Source organism: Fringilla coelebs, assembly GCF_963513975.1.
Source record: "Fringilla coelebs genome assembly, chromosome: Z".
Taxonomy (NCBI): Eukaryota; Metazoa; Chordata; class Aves; order Passeriformes; family Fringillidae; genus Fringilla; species Fringilla coelebs.
In genome coordinates this window covers 11,802,732-11,827,418 of record NC_140031.1, presented here as the reverse complement: position 1 = coordinate 11,827,418, position 24,687 = coordinate 11,802,732, and the positions used below count along the sequence as shown (strand labels likewise).

General features: G+C 44.7%; 1 protein-coding gene across 1 annotated transcript; it reads right to left on the bottom strand.

Moving 5' to 3' along the window:
* Window positions 1-8,327: 8,327 nt before the first annotated feature.
* Window positions 8,328-23,056, bottom strand: IL7R (interleukin 7 receptor; the record flags this gene model as incomplete). The annotated part of the gene is made up of 8 exons (XM_084225404.1): window positions 8,328-8,931; window positions 10,227-10,302; window positions 12,149-12,239; window positions 13,071-13,248; window positions 14,982-15,136; window positions 16,709-16,863; window positions 18,089-18,227; window positions 22,966-23,056. The coding sequence occupies 8 exons, from the start codon at window positions 23,054-23,056 to the stop codon at window positions 8,428-8,430; spliced, it is 1,389 nt and encodes a 462-aa protein (XP_084081530.1). The 3' UTR covers window positions 8,328-8,427.
* Window positions 23,057-24,687: the final 1,631 nt, after the last annotated feature.

Sequence of the window (24,687 nt, the reverse complement as noted above, 5' to 3'; positions counted from 1 at the left end):
CAACAGTTTCCAGTAACTGTGCCAATTTCTTTCAATCTGCAGAATTAATTCCCAGAGGCTTCAGTAGGCTCAGCCTCAGGGGATCAGAGCAGAGAGTAGATCTGGCATTTGGCCTTTTTCTTCTCCTGGCTCAGGATCATTTTGATTGAGATAATTTTACTTCTATTTTTCTTCAGAGGGGATACACGTGTTTTTTCTCTCTGTTCCTGGAATGTTTGCTGACCTGGGAGCTGTTGCCTATACATACCTTCACTGCAAGTTTACTGTTTATTTGTATTAGCGGTGTCCTGTGACCAAGATATGACTTCAGAGAGCTTTCCAGAAATGAAGAACTCGTAACTTTCTTATCTTGTTGTCTTCTGTTTCTGATGCTGAATAAAGACTGGAAACCTATCCTTCTTGTCACATCAGTGAGGCTGTCTCAGTTCATCTTTTGTCCTTTGTCCAAAACAGACAGGGCAGAAATGGTACACAAAGGAAACTGTAAAAAAATTCCTGAAAACCTAGTGTGTGAGTGTGTGGTATCTAACTTTTCTTGCTTTGATACCTTTTTTTCTTTCTCCTACCTTCTGCTCCTCTCTCATCATTTTGCTGCTCTCCCAGACTGAGAAGCTGCTGCTGCTGTAGCAGAGAGTAAATGCATTGTGCATGGCAGCATTTGCTCAATTTCAGCCTGGCAGCCAGCTAAAAGCAGTACAGGGTTGTAGAATGGACTTCAAAACAGCCTTTCTCATGAAGTTGCAGCTCTTAGCCTGGGTTGCTAACAGTTCAAACACTGAAGTCCTGAGTGCTTTCTGCACTGATCCTCTACAAACCCTATTTTTCTTTTGTCCTGCAATGATCTCAGTATGAGCAATAGCTGCTTGCAATTCCTTAGTGAAGACTGTGCAAGCTATATTAGTTTCTTGACCAGTAAGACTCTGGAAACTTGTATACTGGCTGACACTGAAAACTGGTGGAGAAACTCTCTTTATGATTGCCAGCCATCATAAGAGGAGTCTTTACTTACTGTAATGCTACTGAAGTGCCAATATATATGAAAAACAAACTTACTATCAAATAGGGGCTCTATATGGTCTGGCAACTTGAATACAATCCATTCACTTCTCTTTTATTAATTGATTTCACAACATGGTGCCATGCTATCTGTCTTCTCTTTAAAACAGAAAGAAAGTGATGTGGATGGATTGTGGGAATCACAAAATGAAAGAAACATTTCCTTTTGACTTGCTATCTCATGTCTTCACACACTGCAGTGGTCTGACAGACAGATATTTGTTCGAGGGAAGTAGCAGTTTTAATTTTAGTAACTGCAGCCAGTTTGTCTTTGGTATTAATACCTTCCAATTTTATTTAATCCCAAACCAATATACATTTTCAGAAGGGAGGATTGGTACTGAAAGCAACTGTACTTCTTGGGAACCAGTGGAAGTTTTGTCACTGGGTTCTGGGAGCCTTAGCTGAGGCTGTGGCAGCTGGGCCTGTTTTTCAGGACAGGATTTCTGCACTGAGTTGGACTAATGGGGTTTGTGGGGGAAGTTGAAGGATGTGATCCAGGAAAACTTAAACCCCCTCACCTTGGTGGTGTATCCCTGATGCTTTCAGAACAGTTCCCAGCTCAGGTCTGCCTGCATGTGGACATCATTGCTCACTGGATATGTTTCCTGAGAACATGGTTCCCAGTGGAGTCATTTCATTTGTACAGATCCATGCTTCCAAGGCCTGGTTTCACATGCTTTGGAAGTCAGGAGCAAAGTTTCCTTTCACTTCTGCGGGAGCAGAGCTGCTGTTAGAGCAGTCTGAATAACAACTAGTAGCTTCAGAAAAGGTATAGTGCTTGCAGAGGAAAAAAAATCTGGGAACACAAAACACATGATTTTTCACTAGTAAACAGACACTGTAGAACTCAGACACTGTACAATCTGTCCTGTACAAAATGTAGTTTGATTAACACATGTGCAAATTAATGGAACAAACACTGGCATTAGCTGCTAGATAGTAAAATATCTACTGGGGAACGTGCAGCCATAATGGCACACTGGACACACACTGGATGTTCAGAAGAAGTACTTTTCAGGGATTAAAGGAAAGTTAAAGGGATTTGACCTAGACAAGAGGTATTTTCAAGACTAACAGCAAGTGCCCAGACCCTCCCTTCAGCACTTTTCTCTCCCTCTCTGTGATCTGGGAGACCCAAAAATGAAGCTGAAAGGCCCCTGTTCAGCTGCAGCTGCAGTGTGCTTGTTACAGACCCAGCAGATGCAGGAGATAAGTGGTGATGCTGTCCTGCCAGCCTGCGGCCTCACAGCACACACAGCAGATTTTGTGAGATAGGTGGCAATGCACACCATTGTATCTGGTGCTTGCATCAAGATGGGAGATCTCGGTCGGTGCTTCATGTTCGAGGCACTATTTCTTCGTTCTGATTGTGCAACAGCTGCTGAACAGGATGGCACAAACCACAGGAACATCTGATTCTGCAGGGCAGGGGGGCAGTCCCAGAGGTGGAGGTTTTGCCTGCACCTTGAGTTCCAGCCTGCTGCCTGTCTTGTCAGGAATAAGGTCTACCCTCCTCAATAGCCTGCACTGAAGTTTGCTCCAAAAATGTCGGTAGAGCCCTGAGGGAGCAAGAGAAAAGGCTCCCTATAACTCTCCCAGAACCCTGCCCCCCTCCTTGCCTCTGCATGAGCCATCAGAGCACTCAGTGACACCACCCCACTACCCCAAAAGAGCACAAGGTACGGGAAAAGAGACGTGTGGGACAGCCTTTTCTTCTGGTGTCTTCCTCTTGGAAAGATGGCACTTCAGCAGCTTCCTTCACTACATTTTCATTCTGGCCTCCCTGTGCTCTCTGTGGCTTCATGTTTCTGTCTGTGAGAGGAAATTTTTGGCTTGATGTGATACAAAATGTTTTTTGTTTTATACTGCCTCCCACAGAACAAAATTCTGATTCAAGCACTTGAGTTTAATGCAAGCCCCACTCTCTGCCATAAATTATTGAAATTAGACCACAGGAGATTTTCAGTGATCTGATTCATTCTGCTGCTCTTGTGACACAAAGCTGTCTTGGCAGAAGCAGACGGCAGCAGCAGAAGTCTTGCATGATGAAATCACCTGTGCACATTGCTGTATGAAAGCCAACTTGCCTTTATGTAATTCCTTGCACACAGTGCTACCTCAAACCTCTGCAGCCGTGTGGGCAGAGCATGGCTTTGCCATCACAGAGCTGTCACTGGCAGAAGGAGCAAGACCAGTGATTTTGCTGATTTTTGTCTTGCAGCTCCTGTCCTCCACACTGGGAGCAGCAGCAGCCGCAGCAGCAGCAGCACACTGAGGTTTCCCAGTAAAGAGGTAATGTCAAGAGCAACCTGGCACTGCCAGCAGCTGCCTGCTGTCTGTTGTCACTGTTTCTTTATCTTTCCTCCCTTGTAGGTGAGCAGAAAGCAGGATTCCCGTAGCCTGTGCTTCACACCAAGCCCTCAGGAGGCTGAAAGCTGCCTCTGTTTGCAGCAGCCCCCTGGCCACACTGGTGTGCCTCAGCAGAGCCTGAAACCCCTGTGGTTTTAAAGCAAGCTTGGTTTTGGCTCTAGCACCTCGTCCATGCTCATGCCTGGAGCTTTGCAGCCACCCCAGGTAGAGCAGCCCCACCTCCACAAAAAGATGGACCCAGGCTCCTCCCCAGCTCTCAGCACTGCCACTGATCCCAACAGGAGCTGCAGCTGGAGACTGGGGACAGGATCCAGCCTTTGTTAAATATCTTGGAAAGAAAGGAAGCACAAGGTTTTGTGGAAGTTGAATCAAGTCTGGTTTTCTGTGTAACAGCAGAGACTGTGGTAAAATGTGAGAAGTGTTTATTTTCATGAGATAAATCTGTTTCTTTTTTAATTTAAAACATGGTATTTTTTCCAAAAGCTGCAGGTGTTTTTGCTTTCAAAAGGTGGCATGGTTTCTTTCAGCTTATGTACATTTTCTGGAAAAACAATTGTCAGACTGTGTTAGAGAAGCTCCAATTTGTGTCATAGATTTATTCCTTTAGACATTTTCATCAATAAATTTCTTCTTTGTGTCTCATTTTTTCTGTTGTTTGACAAACATTTGGGGCTTTTTATATTCATTCACTGATGGTCCTGATATGTTGGACTAATCTAATTTTGCTGTGACATGTAAGTTATGCCATCAATATTTAACAGTAACTGGGAATTTTTTTTTTCTACCCCACAGCTGCAGCTGTGTTTCCCAATGAAAGAATCTCAATCCATCGGCCTTAGCTAAATTCTGTGTTGGAGCGTGCTACAGCAATACATGTAAAAATCAGGAGTCCCTGGGAAATGCAAAAGAAGTTTTGCAAAATATAGTGTCTGTTGAGCCACAATACAGCCATCCCCCTTGTAAACACGGTTTTTCTCATTCTTAGGCTACAAAAGATGAATTTCTGAGTTACTGAAATGGAGTTAGTTCTTCTGTGCACACTGCTGCCTACTTAATTTTAAAGATGAAGAAATCCTGCAAACTCTGCCTTTTGCTTTTATTTGCCCAATCTTCTTTAGCGCCATATACTACAATAAAGTGAAATACTGCTTATTTTGTTGTGGGCTTGATTTTCCCCCCAGGTCCCATCTGAGCAATGCTTTTGGGGCTGCACGATGCGATGGCACCAGCGAGTGTCCCAGCGCCGGGCTCTGACACGGGGCTTCGTGTTTCAGCAGGTGGCGCCTAGAAGCCGAGGAAAAGCCATCCTGACTGAAACCTGGAGCTGCCGCGTGAGCAAGGGATGACAGAGGTGGTATAATTTAACAATTGCATTTTCTGGCATTATCAGAAATGTTTTCTTGTGTGTCTGTATATTAGATTTGTTTTGCCAATGCTCTGTGACACACAGGAGTGCTAATTTGGGTGGCTTCATGATCGCAGTAATAAGGAGGTGTTTGACTCCGCAGTAATTCTTCACAGAGGTGGTAAGTCTCCTTTATATCACATTTTATCTGTTTTTAAATGATAGCTTCAGAAACCCCACAACCACAGAGATAACTAGCTTGATTTAAAAGTGTATTGACTAAAATCCAACTGCTTCTCCCCCCAGGCTGCAGCACGGCTGTATTGCTGTACCAATACAGGCCGTCCAATCAATAAACACTACTGCTAAGAAACTGAGAAGGGGCTGCACTCCTGCCCTGCAGAAACACCCTTTGGTGCCAGAAGGGATGGTTTCATAGTCAGCTTCTGCCTGACAAAAATTGCCCTGGACTCAGCCACATGTCCCTGCAGCAGTGCTTGCCAGGCTACCCTTTCAATGTTTATTTTGTAGCCCAGATTTCCCTGCCCTTCACAGGCATTTAGCCATCCCTCCACCCTGGCAGAAGCAGTCCTCCTGCCTCCCCACACTTAGCTAGATGGTCATCTGCTGCCCCACTGACATACACAGCATTTGTGTGTGTTTTTTCAGCCTGTCTAATGAACATGCACAAGGGGAGGAGATGTGGTAAACAAACTAACGCTTTAAGCCAGGGATGACTATTGCCTTGAGATGTAATTAGCATTTTCCAGCATCATTAGAATTAGACCATGACTCATTGTTATAACTGACAATAGTCTAAGTTTGTTTGTGTACAGCCAAGAGACATTGCACGGTGCAGGAGAGGAGTGCTCATAGTGCTAGGAGGTGTCTGCATGGGCTGCACACAGGCAAGGGGAGAAGCAGAGATGGGAGGGTGTTTCCGTGGCACCAGGACTGCAGGAGAGGGGCTGGAGCCCCGCAGCACATGGCAGGGAGGAGCAGGCAGCTCCAGGCACTGTGTCACACAGCTGCCACAGAGACACCAGAGCCAGCAAGCTGGGTCTGGGTGTGCAGCTGAGTCAGAGCACTGGAGGCAGAAGGGGGAGAAGGAAAGTTATGCTGAGCTAAAGGAAGTGCATGGGGTATGTGAAAGCTGAGCACAACTCCTGTGTGATTACTGAGGCAGATGGGAATTTGTGGACAGCTCTGGAGAAGTTGTCGTGTAGAATAAGGAGACTACTTGACAGATTGTCCAGACATAGCCGTGGCTGTATCCTCATATGGTCCTCTTATATGGACTGTATGCAACTTGGCTGTAGACAGGAAATGCTTGTGGTGTTTCTGGCTTTGGTGCATATTTGGCTTTATTTTTTTTTTTCCTGAAACAAAGCTGGAAGTGGTTATATCTGCATACATCCAACACATGTGTTACAGAACAACAGAATTACAAAAATTGAAGGAAGCATAGCACATACTGCAGAAGATTTTTCTGATGTGCTTTTGCTTCTTCCTCTATCCCCTTTTTGTTTGTCACTGTGTCACTGGAAGAAGGTATCATTCTAGTACAGTCTGTCTGTACCCACAGTCACACTGTGCAAGTTCTCACAGTATAAGCATTATCAGCAGCTCTGTTTGAAAGGAAATACAAGCACTATAAAGCAAATGAATGCCCAGGGCTTTGGTCTTTTTCTTCTGCATCAATTAATGCTTCATTTGGCAGTAAACAGCAATAAAAACCATTCTGTAAAATGTCACTGGAATGCCTTGAGCCAAATCCGAGGCCCCTTTGCACACAGTAGCTGTTAAGCTCTCCCCACTTGAAAGTTTCCCTTGCGCTGGGTGGAGGTGGAGGAGGTGGAGTGCTGTCTTGGGAAGGCTGGTTTTGGCTTGATGTGTCCAGAGTTGCTGTTTGGTTTGTACTGTCTCCTGCAGCATTAAATTCTAATTCAAGCAACTGAGTTTAATGCAAGCCTCACTCTCTGCCATATATTCTTGAAACAAGACCACAAGAGATTTTCAGCGATCTGATTCATTCTGCTGCTCTCCTGGCACAAAGCTGTCTTGGCAGAGGCAGATGGAAGCAGCTGAGGTTTTGCGATATCTCTGTGACCATTATGAGTCAGAACAAATGAGCATCTCACCCTCTGAGGATAAGAGAGGACTCTTCACCCTTTAGACTCTGGGAATGTGAATATAACTAGGTAAAGGAGAATTTCAAAGAGCTAGAGGAACTGAGACTGCACAATGAGGCGAGCCCCAAGTCCAGAGTGCAAGAAAGCAGCTTGGATGTCCCATGGCCACACTGCTTTGCTGTCATGCAACCATGTGGCTGTAGCAGCTTTATCTCCAAGTGTGTGCTCCAGAATGTGCAGCATCCAAGGAGGACTGTGAAGTGGCTCAGCCATAATATAAAAGAAAATAATAAATGTAATACCATAAAGAAAAAAAGTCGCAATGAAAAAAAAATTTAAAAAGAAATAAAAGAATACCAACAAACAAAAAACATCTCCTGGCAAACAGTAAGATATTTAAAAAACCAAACAAATTAGGTCTTGTGATCACTGGCAAGGATCCACGACATTCTATCCATCTTCTATGTCAGATATGACATGACAACATTGCCTGTCCAAATTCATAGTACTTGCGTGCAGTCACAGGCATTGGAAATAATGCTAGTAAACAAACATGCTGGTCAGCCCAGTCTCTGGAATGGAAAGCACTTATGCTACACTAATAATTGCATAAGAGCTGCAGAAGAGGACAGCATAGTGGAATTTACAGACCTAATTCAGCTTCTAGAAAGAGAAAGGACTTTGCTTCTCATAGGTGGTACATGAAATGTTGAAGACCTCAAAAGTATTAGCAGAAGTACCTGTGCATGCTGTAACTGGCTTAAGGGCAGATCTTTGCCAATTACAAAAAGTAGTGGCATTTAGGGTTTGCTTTGTTTTAATTTGAGTCTCCAAAAAAAAAAAGTAAAGCAACAAACTACCAAAAAACCCCCAAAGCTAAAAACAACCAAACCAAAAACTAAATCCATCTCAGGAAACATCTTCCTCAGGTGGGTCCATGTAACATTTTTTCTGGGCACTCTGCTAACTCTCATTGTGGTGCTCAAGCTCCTGAATTGTCAGACATCTAATACTTGATAACAACTCTAATTTCCTGTCTTTTTGTCTTTTTACTGACTTTTGACTGACTGGGGGGGGGCTAGTCTTGACCCACCAGTGTTTAAAAGAGATTGGGTTCTATTTAAAAGGAATTTATTGCCATATTTCTTGCTAAGGCATTAATAAGAGCTTAACTTTGCAACCAAGAGGGTAACAAAAATATTCATTCATTTCTACAGGACATGCTGTGATCCTCAGCTGGGACTGCATTGTCACTGCTCTGGATTAATCAGATTTGAAGATCAGAATCAGGTTTAATTAAATTTAATTTCTGCTGCAATGCAGACTGCTAGCAGCATACTGAATGCTGAGATAGGCTGCTTCTCTCTGCCGTGTAGGAGAAGCCCCTTCCCTGCAGGTGCAGCCTTGCACCGTGAGCAGAGTGCCCCAGGGAGGGGGGAGCTCTCAGGAAAACAGAACCGGAAAGCTTCAGGATCCTGCGTGTGTCAGAGAAAAAATGGCATGCTGTAACTCTTGTGAGATTTACTGAATTTTGTAGAAGTTGGACATTGTGACATAGGCTTCCTCGTTGTTTGGGGATCTCATGTCACTGTGAGGCAGCATCTGGGATCGGGTGTCCTCGCTGAGGGGCTCTGGATGGGGCTGGCCCGAAGGATCCAGGGGACAAGAGGAGGAAAGGTTGAAACCATCACTGGGCAGGGGCACCCTGTTGCCATGGCAAACCTCGTAGGTGCTGGAGCTGCAGCTGCCCTCAGTGACTGCAAACTGGCTGGGGCCCAGGAGCCTGTGCAGGGCTTCAGCTGGCCAGACTCCTTCGTAAGACACCGGCAGGTTTGGGTTGTTTCTGTCTGCCATCACAGGGATCATCTTCAGGTCTGATCCACTCCTGAATTTTTCTGGAAGGCTTGTCTCTGTAGCAGTTGATGGCTGCAGAAAATTTTCCAGTTCAGCTTTTGCCCAAAGGCCATCCACTTTATGGATATGAACATAACCAAAACTCTCTGGGTTAAAGCTTATATCAAAATTCTGTGTGGCAAAGGGAACAGCACAGTTAGTCAACAGTGGGTGGTAGCTTAAGATAAAAAATATTTTAATAATTTATTTTAGAAGGGTATTTATTATTTAACTCCAGATGTAACCCTGAGCAGACTGAACAATAGGTTAGCACAGAATAAACTATCACATGTCTGAAAATCCCTTTCCCTGTTAACTTCATTTATCCGGTGTCCTCCTCTGGGCAGTACCCCTGAAGAGTGTTTTATGCTCTATACAAGTGTTTCAGAGACTTTTGTGAGACACACATTTATTGCCTGCCTGTCATTTCACAGGAAGGAGTGTGCCCACCCAGGTGGTTTCTTTCAGTTTTGCCTTCCTAATTTTGCAGCAAGGGAAGTAAAAAATTGCCACGACTTCCTGAAAAACGTTAGGAATCCCTCAACTGGGCAGCACAGGGGCTGGGGAAGCTGTGCTAGGCCTCCTATGAAATTAAGAACATGCTAATAATGTAGCTGGAGTGAACAGCACTAATGACTTACTTGTCCATCTGGCTTTTAACTGGCAAAGCAGTTCATATACTGCACGATGGGTGAGCAGTGCTGCTGACCATGTCAGGGCACATGGACACCACCAGGGATGTTTGCAAGATGTCCCCATCCAGCCCCATGATCACAGTTTTGTAGAATCACCAAAGCATCTTGGTTGAAAAGGAGCTGTGGAATCCAACTTTCTACCAGAAGCAGGACCTGGATTAGGCTGTTCAGAGCCCTGTCCAGCCTTACACCTATTCCCAAAGGAGAACCTACCTTGTCTCTGGGCAGACTACACAGTGTTTAATTATTTTCACAAGGAAGATTCTTTCCTTGTATTTGGAAGGAGTTTGCCCTGAAACAACACATGCTTGTTGCCTCTGTTACCAGAGACATGTGTTTCCTGTCTCCACACAGTGTGTGGTGAGAGTATCTTTCCCATCTCTCTACACATACCTTAGATATTGGAAGGTTGCAAAGAGTATTCCCCACCCACTTCCTTTTCTTCTATAAGGAAACTTAATTCCTTCAGCCTTTCTTCATACATCAACTTCCCAAAACCTCTGCAGATACTTTACACAAGCCCAACCTCAGGCACTAGGTCAATTGTGTGTTATTTCCATACCCTTGGCTGACATCTGCATGAGCAAATGTGGGCTCTCTTCCGTGAAATGTAGAAGCAATTTCTGAAAGATGTCTTAGTTCATGCAGCAAATGCTCATTCTGTATCTCATGAGTGCTAGTTTTGTCCCCAAGAGTCTATACTCAGGTGGAAAGAAGAGTGGAAGAACATACGTTTTTTGGCTTCTTGCACAGTTGCTCCAGCGTTTTTTTATGATCAGGAAGATTTGGCCATACAGCAGGCTTGATCCTGAAACAGCAACAGTAGAAAAAAAAGCAGCATAAGAGGGCAATGTGGAGGTATCAGAGGTTCATATTGCATCCTTTGTACTAGTTCTCACAAAGCCTTGGGGCTGGCTGACATTATCCAGAGTAAAGACAGAGAAACCTCAGAATAAACCAGACAAGAGAAAAGGAATTGTAAAGGTCACCAAAAAGTCATTGTTCTTTGGAGTGCACAAATTGTCACAGTTAAAAGAAAACACTTCACTAAGTGCTGGAAATGCAGCAAATTATGCTGGCAAAGAGTTTGTTGCTTGTTTTCATCTAGCTGTGTGAACAGGGTTCTCTGTGGTGAAACTGTTTTTCTCTAAGTGCAAGAAGATGCTGTGGTTAAAGTGGAAATTTGCTGATACTTGCTTCTGTATGTTCAATTAAATCAAAGAATGGCATATTGTCCCATTCCTTGGCCAGCAATTTGAGCTTCAGACATCTGTCCTGTATCCTTGTCCCAGAGGTCTCATTTTTACTGCCTTGATCAGCAAAGTCCTCATGTTGTGCTGCTTGATGCTGTCAGCTATGATGCATCTAGAGAATGTTGTCCAACTGATATTCAATCACTGCAGTGTTAGAACTATACATGCATTTGAATATATATTTAATTTTATTTATGTGTCTGTGTGGCTGTATATATGCACATGTATAAAACACTCTTCTTTCTAAAATGGAAGCATCCGGGATCAAAAAGTCCCACCTGTTTTTGCTGCAGTTTTATATAAGGAAGACGTGTAGCAAAGTTAGATAACTGCAGGTTCCCAGCAACAGTAAAATGCAAGAATGAGAAATCTCAAGCTCCCTCTACACTTGTGCACTAGGGCACTATAAAGTATCACTAGGGCAGATAACTCCAGCGTGTAAAATGTTTAATTATTAAAATTGTTTGTGGCATGGTATGGCTGAGGCCAGCTAGCATTGTCCAGGTAATCCCCATGTGTTACTCCAGAGCTAGCACAGCCCAAGTGTTGTCCCAAAAAGCAGCTCACACAGAGTTACCTCTCTTGAGGTGGGTGTCATGGACAGACTGCTCTGAGTGTTGTTGAAGAGTCCTGGGCTTTCTGTCTTGCAAGGAGTTCATCTTCTATAGATAAACTTGGATTTTGTCCCTCCAGATTCCAGTTTCATAACATTATCTACATAGCTGTTCATTTTCTTAAACTTGTCAACTCTAGTGAGCCACATTATTAAAAACATATCTACAGTCATCCATTTACTGCTGTGCAGCAGATAAATGAAAAACTCCACTGCAGATGAAGGACTGCTTGGGTAATTAATGCAGCCTTAGTCCCAGTTTGGGCTGATCTTGGCTGGAAGAGCCATGGCCAGGCTGGTGTCTGACACCATCCAGCCCCTGTTGCAGAGGGCTCTGCCCTGCTGCTTCTGAAAGCACCACAGAGCAAACACCCCACTGACTCAGCCTGAGAAAGGGAAAGAGGTCATCACTCTGGCATGCTGTTTCCACACTTCTTAAGAGTTTACTAAAACCTGCAGGTTCCTTTCTTTTCTGGATTTTGCTTGAAGTTTGTGAGTCAAATTTGCCTCCAGTGGGATGCTGAGTCTGTAAGTGTTTTATGGTGACTTTGGCTCACCAAAGTTCACAGTGTTTTAAGCTCAGGACTGAAATCTGGTCCAAGAGGCAGGTCATCTTCTGCCTGCCAACGCTGTCTCTTGTATTGCTCATTTCTACTCGTTGCTTGCCATCAGCTTGATACAGCGTTCCAGAGATGGAGAGAGAACAGTTCACAAGTATAACAGGGAAAGCAGTAAGACTGTCAGAACAGGACTGGGTTCCAAAACCTTTTCTGATACAAAGAGATTACCTGTTTTCCCAAAAAACTACGATCAGTGCAATCATAACAACGGACAGCATGAATCCCAGGATGGAGAGTATAACCATGACCACGCTGCTGTCTAAAGGAAAACAAAGAATGTCAGCCAATGCATGTAAAGGTCTCGCTGCTAAGCCACTGTAACAGTGATGTTTTTTCAGATGATAAATTAGGAATTAACACCAAGCATTGCCCATGCCCATCACTGGGCTGGGCTCATTTCTCCTGCCTCAGTGAAGGAGGTGAATGATAGGCTGCCACAGCATCAGCACGTGGCTGAGCTTCCAGCTGGGTTCACAGCCTGGATTAAAGCAGTTTGAGGTGGGCTGTCACCTTCTGTGCATTGAAATCAGCACTCACTCTGTCCTCACTGCAGCACAAAGATGACTTCTAACACCTGCAATATCGAGGTGCCCCTGGGGACTGAAGGGACCCAAGAACCACAAAGATTATTCATGTGCAGCGATGAGATTTTATCCTGTGTTGCATTTGTGATTCAAGTGCCATGTTCACACCCAAGCCCAGGGTTCTGAAATGGGTCATGTTCCATAGCTCTTTGTGCCTTACCCAAAATGCCTGGTGCAAGCTCTTCCTTCCCCTGGCAAGGCAGCCAGCAGCAAACAGTGAGTCAGCCTTCATCTCCCTCTGCACCCACACCCTCATACTCTCATGGCAGCACCCTCAGACCTTATTGCCCCTGAGTGAGATTTAAATCTTCATGGAGAGCCAGCCCCAGACCAGAGCAGTCCAGCTGCTCCTCCTTGGAGTGCCTGTGTCTGTGAGGGCTGACCCTGCTGTGGTGTGGGCTCTTCCCTCCCCATGCTCTCATCCCTGCTGCTGCTGAGGCTGGCCAAGGAGCACAGACCCCCAGCTCTGCTTTCCTCCAGGAGACCAAAGTGTTTTCAGCTCTTACAGCTTTCTGTGGAGCGCTGCTCTCTTGCTGTTTTGAAGCTCTTGGAAGTGCTCCATTCACTCCATGTGCCCTTAAAATAATCTCCATTGGGCTGAGAACGTACTTTCACCTCATACGATGCTTCATTTTCAAGGTTTTTCCCCAGCAATTTTATCTGAAGGTATGGTGACTCTATTGTCTAAACACACACACATACAAAAAAAATACAATTATTTTTCCAGCAACAGTGGAGAATTATCCTCGAGTTCAGCAAAATATGAGATCAGGTGCATCCCTGAAACACTGTGCTGTTTACTCCATCTGTCTAGCTATTACACAGGTGCTTATCAGGGCATCAGCCTAGTTGAACAGGAGCGTAGTCCAGACAGTCTTGAGAAGAGAGACAAATGCTGGGTAAAAGCTTTTTAGGAAAACAGCTGCGAGTATTAACTGTGCTTTGTGGCAGCTGACACTGCTGTAGGAAATATATGCTTCCATGAAAACTCTCAGAGGAGAGGTGGGGAAAAAATACATTTTTGCAGCATAAAAAGACAATGTCTGAGAGGACAGTTACAGGGAAGAAGCTGAAATGTGCAGTGTAACTCTGGTACTCTCCATTTCAATGTATTTTGCTGCCTGAATCCATTTTCTTTTTCCCTTAAGTTGTTTGATGTTTGATCTTTATATATTTTCAAGCCTAATCAACAAAGAGGGAGATTTAATCTATGAATCAGAGAGCAGTTAATAAGCAAGCTCTAAATGATGTCCAGATGTTAGAAAAACAAATTACTAGTGGGTAGAATTGCCTTGTTAAGGTTTGGGTCTTGACATGCTTTGATGGTGTGAGACCTGAGGGGAGGTTAATGAAGCTTGGGAAGAAGGGCATAGTGATGGTAATGGACACAAAGAGTGCAGAATTTTGGGGCCATAAGAGAGGACATTTGGCAGAACTCCCAAGATAAGGAAGAAACTAATAAAGACAGCTCAGTGAGTGTGCTGAATCAGCTCTGAACTGGCTAGAAGATAATTCTGGCAGGAGCAAATCACGACTGCTGACTCACTCACAGCCCACCTGGACAAGGGGGCCACCAACTCAAGAGAAGGCAGACAGAGCCTGAGGGTTAATTAGCAAGAGACGGGAGAGAATCATTAACCTATAGAAGATGGAACACTAATTAATAAGAGAACTATGTAACTTGCGGCCAGGGAGCACTAATTAGTGTGTTTGCTAAAATGTATTAATAGTGAAATGTTTTGGTAGTTGGTGTGCTTGATTTGTGGAATACCACCGAGCACCCAGGCTTGTGCCACTGGAACAGTCAAGGTCTCTCTCCACGGTGTAATTACTGCCTTGCTGCACTCCAGGTAACAAATCTGATTTTGGTGGACAGCACTGTGTTCCCTCTGTAAAACCCAGGTGTGGTCCATGCTCTCAAACGTTGTGAGTAGCTTTTGCATGGCTACCCTGGTGACAGGGGACACAGAGATCCCTGCAGCTGGGCAGCCCCAGCCAGACCCAGTTCACAGGCAGCTGTGGCCTCAGACAGCCTGAGGGTGGGAGAGCTGCAGGGCTGCCTTGGAAGCCTGAAAGGATTCAATGGAAAAGGAAATGTGAAGAAACTTGCAAAATAAGTAAAGAGGCAACAAGTTTTACTGAATGATGAGCGCAGAAAATAACAGCAAAACCACCACAGCAAAGAGCAAACTTAGAATGGTTCCACACATTGTGTCTTCTATTCCCACTGCAAAGCCCAAGTGAATGAAACCTCTTTTGACTGATGACATTTTCAAGTGCCAAATATTGCACCTTTCAAAATTTTCAGATGGAGATCTGCAGAAATGCAGGTTTGATCATTTTTACATGCTACAGGTAATTTTGATACTGTTTAATTTTGGAAATTAGTGTAAGCACACCAATACATCACCACTTACCTTCCAAGTACCTTCTTTCTGCCGATAGGCTACTTGGTGCACTAATTTGTCCTTTAAGTATTTCTTCCTCGAGTGTGGTGTACAGTAACGAATAAGATATTCATTTGCCTCCCTTTCATATGTGATGTTTATAGCGAATGGCACTTCGGGCTTAACTGCAAATGACAACAAACCAGGATAACACAGGAGCAGAATAATGTTACTAGAAAATAAACAGGGTTTGAAATGTAAAAAAAGTCCACTTCGGGTTACAGCCCTGCAGGGCGACCTATCTTGAGGAAGAGGTGTCCTGAGTTAGGCAATCCTCATGCTGAGCCCCAGCCCACCCTTATGCCCTGATCCTGGCTTGGTTCTGACCTGCTGGAGAAGTGGACCGACCCTCAGGGGAGCGGCTTTGGAGGGATATGACTTTTAGTCTTGGAAAGCACTACCTGAGCATGCCCACCCCTGTGGCAGCTTGAAGCCCTGAAATTCAGTCCCTCTAGCCAGTGCTCTGAGATGGAGGCCCCCTGGCAAAACCCAGCTGGGAGGAGGTGCTCAGCAACCAGTGGCTGTCTGTCGGGGCAGTGGGACAGAGGGAGCTACAAAGTCTGACAGCGTTAGGTAGACCAGAGTGGGCTGTGGCTCCGGACCCCTGCCATGAACCCACGTCTGACCTGGTCTGCAGAAGACTGTGCCAAAAAACATCTGTGCAAGTACATCAAGTCCGAAATGTGGCCCTCAGGGCTCCCTTCAAGCTGAGCCTGAGCTGGATGGGCTTGAGACCTGCAGGGACTTGCGGCTGCACCACTGAGGCTTTCTGAATTCACCTAGGTAAGTACGTCAGCTCTCACAGCAACACAGAGCCCACACCTCTCTCCTCTCAGGAAAACACATATAGCCATAAATTGTTCTTGCTCCTTCTACAACCCCCAGATACTTAAATCTTCCACAGTTTTTAGAGTAGGCACTGCCAGAGATGGTCCAGGCTGGCCCATAAACTTAGAGGTAATGCAAGATTATTACAAAACTGTTGGACTGTGGCAGAAATGCTTCACAAGAGAGGGATGTTGCAGTGCCTACTGCCAACCAGAGACAAAGCAATGTGGCACCAGAGAAGAACAGAGAAGAGTCTGTCCTACGGGCTTCTCTGCCGCCCTTGAATGACACTGGTTACCAAGAACAGTAAATTCTGTGTATTCCCTCCTCCCCTTGAGTTTCCTATTGCTTGGCTCAGGCAGGTCCCTGGTGTGTCTTAGCCTGTTCACAGTTACCAGTGCAGAATGCACCTTGTTCAGGCTACAGGATGCACCGCGATGTGAAGTGAGATCTTGCAGCCTCGTGCTCCCCCTGTGCTGCTGGGCTCCTGCTATCCGTGGGGTGGCCAGTCCCTAAACTGCCTAATCCCTAGTCAGAGATTAACACAGGGTCCCTTCTTGGCCATTCATCCTCACTCAGGAACAGCTGGTTCAGCCCTGGATAGGGATTCAGTCTATGTCCAGGTCTGGGCAGTGTCACAATCAGCCTGAATTCAGCTACACACTTTGAATGGAAGTTAATAATGTTGGGCTTTGAAACGGGAAACACCACACTCTAAAAACACCCCAACCCAGGCTACATGCCCTGCTAAGAGCCTGTTTTATGCTGCCTTTATGTCATCCAGACTGGCCCTTAGGTTTTGTGCTGGGCTATTTTCCCCCCAGTAACCCCTACAACTGTAAAAGTGTCCAAAACATTAATTGTCTCACCTATGTCAGTTATAACCAGGCTCCTGCAGACCCTTCTCTTCGTCTCAGAGTACATGCAAACATCTCTGTTGGAGAGTATATCCATGAACTGTAAGAAGAATACATCTTCCTGTTTCTTCATGTTGGAGCAGGCATAATTGTTGTCTTCCTTGGTACTGTTGGCCAGAGTGACACAACAATAATTTCTTAGTTTTAATATGACTTAACTACTTACTGTAAGGGATGAATCCTGCTTGCTCCTTTCACTTATCTCATTGAAGTGAGACTCCATGTGAAATAAGAAATAGAGATTGATAATGTTTTTCCTTGTGGTCCTTGAGCACAGTACTAAAGCGATGTGAATCCCACTGAGCCTCATGGAGCTTTTGAGAAAAAAGTGCGATTATTTAATTGGAGGCGCGTGAGTTAAAATTTCGCATCTTCAAAAATTACCTTACCACTGCTATTTTTAAATATAGGGGAATGTGTTTTGATGCTTTCTGAAGATATAGAGAAATTTCTTGTTGACTTAGGTGGTAGCACGTAGAGGGTCAACAATCAGCCTGTCCTTGAGGGAATCACGTGGCAGTTTTAGAACTCTTTTTTCCATTTCTGTTGTTCCCATGTTTGAGAACTGCCATAAAACTTCAGTCAAAACCCATAACAAGTCCCTTGAAAATAGAAAAATTCTAATAAACTATGAGAAAAAAAAGGAAATAATTAGTGACTAGTATATAAAGATTTACAAAAAAATATCCACTTCTTTTTTTGGCTGCCACAGAACTCTCAGTTTCAGGAAAAACAGAAAATGGGAAAAGGATCTGTATGCTCAAGAAACAAAAATATGATCTTCAGCTTGGCGCAACAGTGAAAAAAAAAGGGTGGAAAGAGTTTCAAGGCCTCGATAGGAAGTGGAGATGACTGATGTGTTTGATAACTGTTGGAGGTTTGTGTGCTTGTTCTAGTGTATTTCTTGTATGTCTCTGTGTGCAAAGACAATAGCTGAGTTTTTGTCTTAACCTAGATGAAGGCATTTTCTCGGATGTGGAAAATTAACCTTCTGCTAAAGAATTTTGTGTGGTAAGGATTTGTGTCTTCAAACACATTTTTAAAAATACTATTTAAATTAAAGTAAAAAACTCTCAGTTCATGCTGGGCTATATCCATGTAACAGGCATTTCAGAGCAACAGAGGCAAGATTAGACCTATTGGAGACACTATAATCCCCTTTAGAGATGCTTCCAGCTCTTTCTTTTTCTCATTAGGGAGTTATGTTCTGCTTCAGTAAACTCTTCTTTGCTGAATGCAGTACTCAAACTTGGCAAAATAGGATTTTGTCTAGCTTTGCTGCCCCTGTTTCCCTGCATGTTGTTTACCAGGGGACAGACTGACAGCACTTACCACAGAGACAGGGTGTAGTTAGTGTTGTAAGGAGACAGCTCAGTGAAATTGCAGGTCAGGCTGCTAAAGGAGTCCTTAATTTCCAGCTGGCTGAAGCAATCAATGTCAAAATTGTCTGGTTCATCATCCCCGAGAGTCCCTAAGGAGATATTCACAAGATGTTACTGAAGTAAACCCATGAGTGTATTTGATTTGCAGCTCCATTGTATAGGAGGTTGTTTCTTCATGTGGTTGCCTGAAAGAAAGAGGCTGAACCCACCTGTTTTGCAAGAAGCAGAGAAACCTTGTCCAAAACGAAATTAAAAGCCATTTGCACCTCTCAAGGTTGCTCTCCCTTCACGCCAGCCAAGTCCACCCACATGCAAGAATATTTTGGTGCCGTGAGGCTGCTAAGCCACATTTTGATTGTACTGGAAAGCTTTCTGAAATGTCACGAATTTGGGCTCAGGAGGGAAATCTTAGACTTTCTGCCAGAATGCATGGCTTCCTGCAAATTTGCTTCAATGACTAATAACACAATCATGATTTGAGTAAAAGGCCAGTGATGCAAAAAAATGACGCTTCTGAGAGAAGTCCTCTCTGGCAGAAAATGCCAGTTTAGCCTCATTTCATGAAATCTCACCCACTATTACCAAGTGGACGGGGAAAGGGTTATTGTTATCACCCTTGAATGGATTCCAGGGGCAGGAATGCCTCTGACTCCTTTCACCAATGGTTAAGGGTAGCTGTCACAATGTATAAACCTCTTTCCTGAGTCAAGGGATTATGCTTGATCCCCTGCTCCATCCTCTGCTACTCGGACAGGTCCTTGCCACGTGGAGCACCTGATACAGTGAGAAAAAGAATCACAGAATCAAAGAAAAGTTTGGGTTGGAAGGGATCTTAAAGATCACTTAGTTTCGTCTCCCATGGGCAGGAATGACTCCCACTGGATCAGTTTGCTCAGGGGCCCATCCAAGCTAGCCTTGAACCCTTCCAGGGATGGGGCATCCACAACTCCTTGGGGCAGCTTATTCCAGAGCTTCGCTGCCTGCTATGAGTAGAGTTTCTTCCTATCATTTAATCTAAATCTCTCTTCTCTCTTCTGACAGTTTAAAACTGTTCCTCCTTGTCCTATTGCTATCTGCTGTGGGGTATCAGTGACTCAGACTCACAAACAGAGTGGGGAAGTGCCTGTTGAAAAATTTCCAATAGAAAATCCCTCCCAGAGAAAATGATGGTCAACTCTTGTATCTGCAGTCAGACTTTGAGTAAGAGAAGTCCAGAAGTCAGTCAGAAATGCAGAGAAACACATGAAAGCAGTGCAGGCAGAGGCTGCGAAGGGGACTGCTGCCACCAGCATCTGTGATGGGATGGGAGCATCTGATGCTGCACTAATCCAGAACCCACAGGGAGATCTCTCCCCCATTAGCTAATATTTAGTGGCCATTTGTCACCATGAGCAACTGTGCTAAGAAATTATTACAGCTCAGGGAGCCCAGATCTCCCTGAAGGACAACAAATGCAGTGTTCTCTAGCAGTGTTGCTGCTTTGAGGGGAGAACCTGTGCAGCACAGAGGCAGAGACAGAGACAGAAACGCAGACACAGACACAAGCACAGGCACAAGCACAGGCACAGGCACACACAGACACAGACACAGAGTGATGCAGAAATACAGCTGCTGTATTTAACCATCACAGTCAAGACACAGGCACAGAGATTAGCCCAACTCAGGAACAAGTTCTGCAGCAGTTTCACAGAGGTGACTGTCTTGTCCAGTGCAGCCCTGTGCCATAAGGGCAGACATGCTTGTGCAGGAATATGTAACACATACAGTTGCATATTTGTGGGTAAAAGTGTGTATATAAAAACATGTGTATTCAAAATGTGGGGGATACCAAGTAAGCTGAAATGAATCTGTTTAAAATGGAAAACAATGCACAATATTTTATACAGATATATACACCCAAAACTGCCATGAACAGATATGTTATGTTCTAAGCCTCTCTTATGATTTTACTTGCAACTGCCAGGAGACCTGCTTTATACTCAAGGCAATATTAAAACTTAAAGGTTAGGATGACTAATCTGCCTTTCTGTATGACTGCTTGGTGATCTCTGTATATGCAAACTATACACACCAGATTTTGCATCAACTTAAAAACCTGACAATCATCCTATCAATAAATGGCTTATCAAAAAAAAATTCAACTATTCACTACTAACTTGCTGAAAGGTTACAGAAATTTGAATTAATTCTCTATCAGTTTGGTTGCAAAATGAAAAGAAGAAAAGGTTTAGTCTTGCAGTTCAAACAGGCATTCAAGGTTTAACCAATGCAATGAAGCTTTGGTGCCACACTGGAAGAAAAGCTGACTTTACCACTTAGACACTGAACATTCGCATTGTGATTATACAGTTCCTTATTAATGGAAATAACATAATAGCCATAGATTATATGATAATTAAACCTCAGGAACAGTGTTAAGTAAGCAACTTGAAATGCTGTTTCTGCTATGGTTTTTCCATGGGCTGACTAATTTTTTTGTCTGACATATATATGCACATAGTCTCAGCCTCCCTTCTGCCCTAAACCTCAGAACCACCACGCACAAATGTGTTTGCTACATGAATGGTTTTGGTGAGTCTGACATGACTCATACTGCTAAGGACTCTTCACTGAATTAAAAATTTACAAGACTGTTGTAATGTTTGCCTTGAGAAGTGCAGACCAGGCAGAGCCATGAACCTGGCTCTGCTGAAATCAGGCAGGGCTTGAGAAGGAGTGATTCTAAACTGGGATAAAAACTGCTCTCATAGCTACAGTCATGGCAGGTCACTCCTCCACAGAAGTGGTTTGGGTTTGGACAGCATCCAGCAGGATGGTCCAAACCACAGCAGGAATCTCAGGAGCCTTTAGGAAGTGCAGGCTGTTAGCAGAGGCTAAGGACATCCTTCAGCTCAGAGCTGCCAGGACTGACAGCAATGCGTGACACCAGGGGCACAGCCAAGCGCTGGCTGTCTCCGTGGGCAGAGCAATGTGACATCCCTAGCACTGATGGGGTTCAGGCAGAACCTCTTTTAGTCACAGCAATTTAGATGGGTTGGACAAACCCTACAAGCGTGGGTAGGAGCACCACTGAGGGTGCCCTGCTCGTGAGCCTCCCGTGCCGCCTGCACCCTCCCAGCCTGCCCCTCCTTGGCTCTGCCTGGAGCTCCCTGAGCTCCTGTGGGGTCTCCACCACTTCTTCCTGGCTGGGGACTGCAGGTGGGAGGCAGCCTGGTGCTCGGAAGAGAGGAGGAGATGGAGGCAGGTGCTGCAATTAGCTCTTCCCTCCTCTGCCCATAAGAGTTCCCATAAGGGCAACTTCATGCCTAAGCTGGCTACTGGCGCTTTGTAAGGAGGCAGGGAAAGTCAGAGAGGCAAAGAGTGAAAGTCAAATATCTGTCATGGGTGATTTTGCCCTGGATTACTTAGTTTGTTGGCCAAACACAGGAGATTCATAAAGTCATAAAAGCTGCTAATTGCTCAGTGGGGATATTCTGAATCTGTCTTCAAGTATAAGGACATAATGATTTACTCATGTTAGTGTCAAAACAAGAAAAGGTCTGATAATATCTGATTTTGGGAAGCCCTAAAGATTTCAGTGAAACCAACAATAAATCTCTAGCACTGAACATTCATCACCATAGCTGCTTTCCAAAGCTGGCTCTAAACAGCTGCCAGTTATACAAATAAATGGCAAATAAAAACCCCAGGGTGGTTAGATGCTGTTCTGAGCCAATCTCTGTTTTCTTTTAATGAAAAAACTTATCATGCATGTCCTGTCTATGTACATACGTGTGTATGTACAACTGCCCAGATACATGTCTTAAAATACATACCCAGGGAAAAATGAGATTCTCTAACTGAGAGACAGCATAAAAACACAACCATCCTCCTCCTAAAAATGAAAACTCCTTTGTTCCCAAACAATGCAGCTCTCTACCAACAGCTGAGTGATAGCCCATGTCCTTCAGGCATAGTGCACAAACTCTTGTCATTGCTGTTTGTTTAGTATCGGACAAATGAGAGTTTAGTAGATTGGGACTGAATCTCTAAATCAAATTTTTCATCTCCCTGTTGAGAAAATGAATAGCAGCCTGAAACAGTGGCTTTATTTCTGCTTATTTTGTTTTTATATTCTGCTCATTTATGTTTTTCATCTTGATGCTGCTAAATAATTTTCACTTCCCTAAATGAGATCATAAAGTCTACAATAAGGCTGAGTTTAAAGTGTTGTTAATTTACAATTATTTGCTTAGTAGGGCATGAATGCTGTTAGTGATGTGCTATGAGAACCCCCTGGCTGAGTTGCTGCATCAGCCATGCTATAAGGGAGACTGCCACTATATCCCAGATACAGCTGATGAAACTGCTTAAAGAAAATTTAAAAGTTTGTCTTTTGAAGTGGAACAGTTTGGGCCAAGCTTGAGTTACATCAAAACGTTTTATTTGGGGGAGACTGGCAAGAGCAAAAAAAGCTAGAACCTCACCCCTCTCTAAGAGCAGCTCAGAGCTACCATGGGCTGCAAAAGGGTGAGGTTATCCCTGTTTCCAAGCGTAAGTCCCCACACAAGCACTAGGTACAACAAGGATTAACAGGCCTGGCACTGCATGCCCTGTGCATGCAGTTACGGCCTCCCTTTTTTCATGTGGATTTGAATGTTATAAGGACAGCACATTTGGGGATTAAATTAAATAGGTATCCCCCAGCTCCCCCTCAGGCACTGGCACTAAAGAGAGACTGGAAGCTAAAACACGAATGTATTTAATCACACAGTTGCATTCTGGATCTCTTAACCGAGGTTTTTCAAGATCATACGTGAGTGGAAAGATGAAGATGAAATGACTCACCATCACCGTCTGCTGAGGTGCAACCACTTTCCCCAAAAGTGGTGTGAAGGAACATGGCGAAAATGCTCAGCAGGGTGGTGGGCTGTGTCATCCTGAGCACGCTGCATGTGTGCACTGGGGGTGTGTGTGCGTGTGTGAGCCCCGCGCTCCTTTATAGCCCAGCGCCCGCAGCCTGCCTGCGCCCCGCCGGGGGAAATGTAAACATGCCTACGCACCGCCAGCCTGGTGGCAGCGGGCAGGAAGCCAAAGCAGAGATAACTGCCGAGCTTTTACTGTGAAACAGCTTCCCGCTCCTGGACTGAGCACCTTCTGGATCAGGCCTGCCAACGCGTTTGGGCAAAGGGGGTAAAGCCCGGTGGGAAAGGGAGCACGTTTCATGGACAGTGCTCCTGGGAGCACGTTTCATGGACAGTGCTCCTGGGAGCACGTTTCATGGACAGTGCTCCTGGGAGCACGTTTCATGGACAGTGCTCCTGACTCGGCTGGTAGGACTTGTGCTGCTGGTTTCCCTAAGAGCAGGGTTTAGTCCTGGCATACACTTTGCTCCCACGAGAGGCACGTAGGTCCAAGGGAGAAAAATCTTCCTGGTATGAAACATTAGGTGTGATTGCTTTTGTTTTTTCTTTAACTACCAGGGTCAAAAGCAGCACTGCCAGCAGGTGATTCTTTAGTCTTGTGAGACCCTATCTGGAGCACTCCATTCAGCCCCAACATGAAAAGGACACAGACACGTTGAATCAAGGCCAGAGGAAGACAGCAAGATGAGGAGAGGGCTGGAACACACTTGCTGCACAGACAGGCTGAGAGAGCTGGGGTTGTTCATCCCACAGAAGAGAAGGCTCTGGGAAGATTTTATCATGGTCTTTCAGTATGTAAAGGATGCTTTTAAGAAAGATGGGGAGAAATCATTTACCAAGGCCTGTAGTGAGAGGACAAAGAGAAATTTTTTTTTAAATAAAAGAGGGTAGATTTAGATTGGGCATACAGGAGAAAATCTTCCCTGTGAGGGTGGTGAGGCTCTGGCACAGATTGCCCAGAGAAGCTGTGTCTGCCCCATCACTGGAAGTGTTCAAGGCCAGCTTTGAGTAACGTGGTCTAGTGGAAGGTGACCCTGTACCTGGCAGGGGGGTCGGAACAAGGGAATCTTCAAAGGTCCCTTTCAACCCCAAACCTTCAGTGATTCTATGAAGCCCTGAATAAGGCAATGCTGACCCAGAAGAGCCTGTGGTTTAAAAGGTTAATTCTGCAAAACCTGGCTTCTGAGAGCAAAGTGGCACATCTCACATTTTTTCAGGCTTTGGACAAAGCAATGGTGGAAAGCGAAAGATAAAGAGGTGTTGTATATTTCCTTTGCACCCTTTCTGTGGCTGAATCCACCGACGCACACCAGAGTGTAAAGCAGGGCCGTGCACAGGTCTGACTGATGTGGCTAACTACAGGTGAGCTGAGGGCCTGAAACAGAAGAGCAAACTCTGGCACAGCCCTGGCTGCACCAAAAAAAGCTTCAGGTTGGAGGTGTAAAGGAAACTGAGGGCAAAGTTTGTAAAAATGCCCAAGCAAACAGAAAAATGATGACACTATAATAAGGAGGCTTAACATGGGAACCACATCAGCTTTTTTGTTTGCAAGGAAATAATTGAAAATGCTCACAAAAGCGAAGAAAGCTCCGGTCTCATAGCTTGAAAAGATTCCTTCTTTCCAGGACAACAGGCACTGTCCTGT